At 33.8% G+C, this 2,837-nt stretch overlaps 1 protein-coding gene across 1 annotated transcript in view; it reads right to left on the minus strand.

Annotated features, from left to right (window-relative positions):
* The window catches only part of SPTLC1 (serine palmitoyltransferase long chain base subunit 1), a 25,477-nt gene continuing 22,640 nt past the window's right edge, over positions 1 to 2,837 (minus strand). The window contains exons 6-8 of the mRNA XM_019610562.2: positions 2,415 to 2,547; positions 927 to 1,056; positions 1 to 177 (exon numbers count right to left, since the gene is read on the minus strand). Of these exons, the coding sequence (XP_019466107.1) occupies positions 55 to 177; positions 927 to 1,056; positions 2,415 to 2,547 (386 nt within the window). The 3' untranslated portion in view covers positions 1 to 54. The remainder of the gene's footprint in view (positions 178 to 926; positions 1,057 to 2,414; positions 2,548 to 2,837) is intronic.

The raw sequence follows: 2,837 nt of genomic DNA on the forward strand, positions 1-2,837 counted from the left end.
AGTGTTGGCTTAACAATACAGCATTAATATTTCATCAGTCACATGCATTCATATCTAGAGTTTAAACGGCAATTCAAAACCCCTTACCAATTCTGGAAGAGGGCAAATGTCTCCTGTATTCATATACAACCCTTCCACCACAATGAACCTTCGAGTTACACGGGCTTTGCGAGGATTCTTCAGAAACAAATGGTTTCAGTTAATTTCAACAATTAGTAACAGGTGAAGCTCTGAAAATTGCTTGGTAAGAGAAGAAAGTAATGGAAAGGAAAGGAAGGTAAAGTTGCCTTTGCAAGTACCCTCTTCACATTAGCATTTTACAACTCATATTAGCAGAGCATCTGTGCTTGCTGACCCTGGTTTTAGTAGCTGTTTTTGGATGCCCTTTTGTATTTGTCAGAATGAGGAGTAAACCGTTAATCTGACCCTTATTTTTTGAAGGCAGAACATCTTAAGAATTGAGTGCAAGACAAGAGAGGTGTCTAAGAAAAATTAAAAAAAACAAAAAAAAAAACCATGTTGCTGATGTAAATTTGAGGGTTAGGACTAGCCACTTCCGAGTTGATTTTGTGGTGTGGCATTCAAACTGTTAATTAACTGACATGATTTATAAATTGAAGACAGTTACACAAATTTTTAGATGAAAAAATGCAAGCTCTGCAAAAAAATCTAAACCAACATACACCAGTCATAGAGATATTCCTCTACCACCAATGCCTGTGAATTCACTGCCAGGTACAACAGTGATTAATGTAATAAGTAAAGTCAATCTTAATTAAACAAGCAACATTAATTGCTCAATACAGATTAATAAAAAAAACAAATATTTGTCTATCAGTACTGGGCCCAATCAATTATAGAATCCAGTTTAAAAACACTGGGATAGAAGGGACATAAAAACTAAGATATTTTTGTAAGGAATGTACCTTCTGATCTTCAGTCTCTTGCTCCTTCAACAGTCGTTCAAGGTCTGTCATATCATTATGCTTAAATAATTTGATGTTACTACGAGATGCTTGTAATCCCTTCTGAATAGCAAAGCATGCAGCTTCATCTCTGCAAATACAGGAAGCCCTTCTAAGTTTACACTTAGTTCAACATCAATTCAAAGTAGAAAAGCAACTATTACTGTACTACTTTTCACAGATACCTGTACTTAGGGGTAGTTAAAACCAGAGTTATTAAGGCATCATAAATTTTATTTACACTTAGAAAAAAACATTCCAAAGTTTCTTAGCTTCCTTATGCTACAAGCACCTTTTCTTTTATTAAGACTTATTAAATTATAAGTCTATTTTTATTAAGAATAAAAGAATTCTTTTGTGACAGCAATTTATAGGAGCACCATATTTCATGGACCAGGTATAATGCCCTAGTAGTCATCCCAGAAGCTTTCACTCCATTTGCTCTGTTACAAAGATGTGCCTGTATAAAATTGCAGTGGTCCTCTGATAATCTCAAACTTTCTTTTTAATATCCCTAATGTATCGCTGCCTTGGTGTTCAAACAATTACCCACTATTTCTAAGTCCTGGAAAAGCAAGTTCTGGGTACAATGTAGTATGCACTGTCATAGCTAGGTAAGCAAGTCCAGCAACCTTCAGAAGATGGCAACTAAGTCAAACCTTTTGCACATGCTAACTGCAGTAATTTCGAACAAGTTACTTTAAAGTAAAGTGAGAAGATCTTTTGTCACAAAGAAGTTGAAATAGTTGAAACCTAACTCCTTCAAGTTAAACTGTGAAATGACACGTCCATAGGAGTATTTTGACTATTAGATATTTAGACAGGTACAAAAAAAAATTGTAAGATAACGAAAATTCATCAACTTCTAAAGAATCCATGCTCTCCTCTTTGGCTCAGGAAGTTTTGACTATTGCTATTATTTCTTTATTTGTCCCCATACTAACTATGACTAGTTACTCATAGGGGCCATACACTGAGCTTGCCGAATCTTTGGTTCAATCCTTTTTAGAGATTCTACTTACAGTGATCTTTACGCAAGCAATTCCTTGCAGATATGTATGAGAGGAACAACCGCCACATGAGAAAGGAAAAAATGTCAGCAGGAAGTAGGAGAAAAACAAATACAACTACACATTTTCTTAGGAAAAAATCTAGATATCACATTTAATCCTTGCATACACAAGTCTGTGGCTTTTTCAGTTTGCTTGGATGCATTGTTGTTGTTATTAAGCTGAGTGCTCAAGTCTGTGTTCCCTTGAAAAAAGCAGTGACTGATTTGATTTGAAATATCTGGCAAAGGAGTATCTAAACTTTTTACAGCAAAATACTTGATCTAAAATGGCATTATTTTCTAAACAAATGGTTTAATTTTATTTACAATAATAAAAGTGAGACATCAGAAGGAAAAATCCTGAATCTGTAGTTTTCCAGAGAGAAAACAATACTTACACAAACACAATGTCCCCTCGTTTTGAATATGCAGGAATTGCACTGGCAATTGTTGCAAATCCATATGAGTATATAATAGCTTCTTCTGTCCTCATGAATTTTGCTAGTCGGTCTTCTAATTCTAAGTGCACATCTATTAGAGTGAAAAAATAAAAAGACCTGAGGCAGTTTAGCTGCTTTCATATCAGAAAGACTAACTCCTTGCTTTTAGAAATGATCTAATTGAATTAAACAAAATTACTGTTCATTTGTAGGAAAAGTTTTACAAAAAGTAACTTCTACAAAAAAAAAAAAACAAAAAAAACTAAACCTAGCTGCAATTAATAAAACTTTGCTTAAAAATGAGAAGTAACCAATATTAAACTGAGACTTCAAAAGATTAGAAAAAATATTTAAGTAATATGATTCTCTCATACTCTTACA

The sequence above is a fragment of the Meleagris gallopavo genome, chromosome Z (assembly GCF_000146605.3).
Source record: "Meleagris gallopavo isolate NT-WF06-2002-E0010 breed Aviagen turkey brand Nicholas breeding stock chromosome Z, Turkey_5.1, whole genome shotgun sequence".
Classification (NCBI taxonomy): Eukaryota; Metazoa; Chordata; class Aves; order Galliformes; family Phasianidae; genus Meleagris; species Meleagris gallopavo.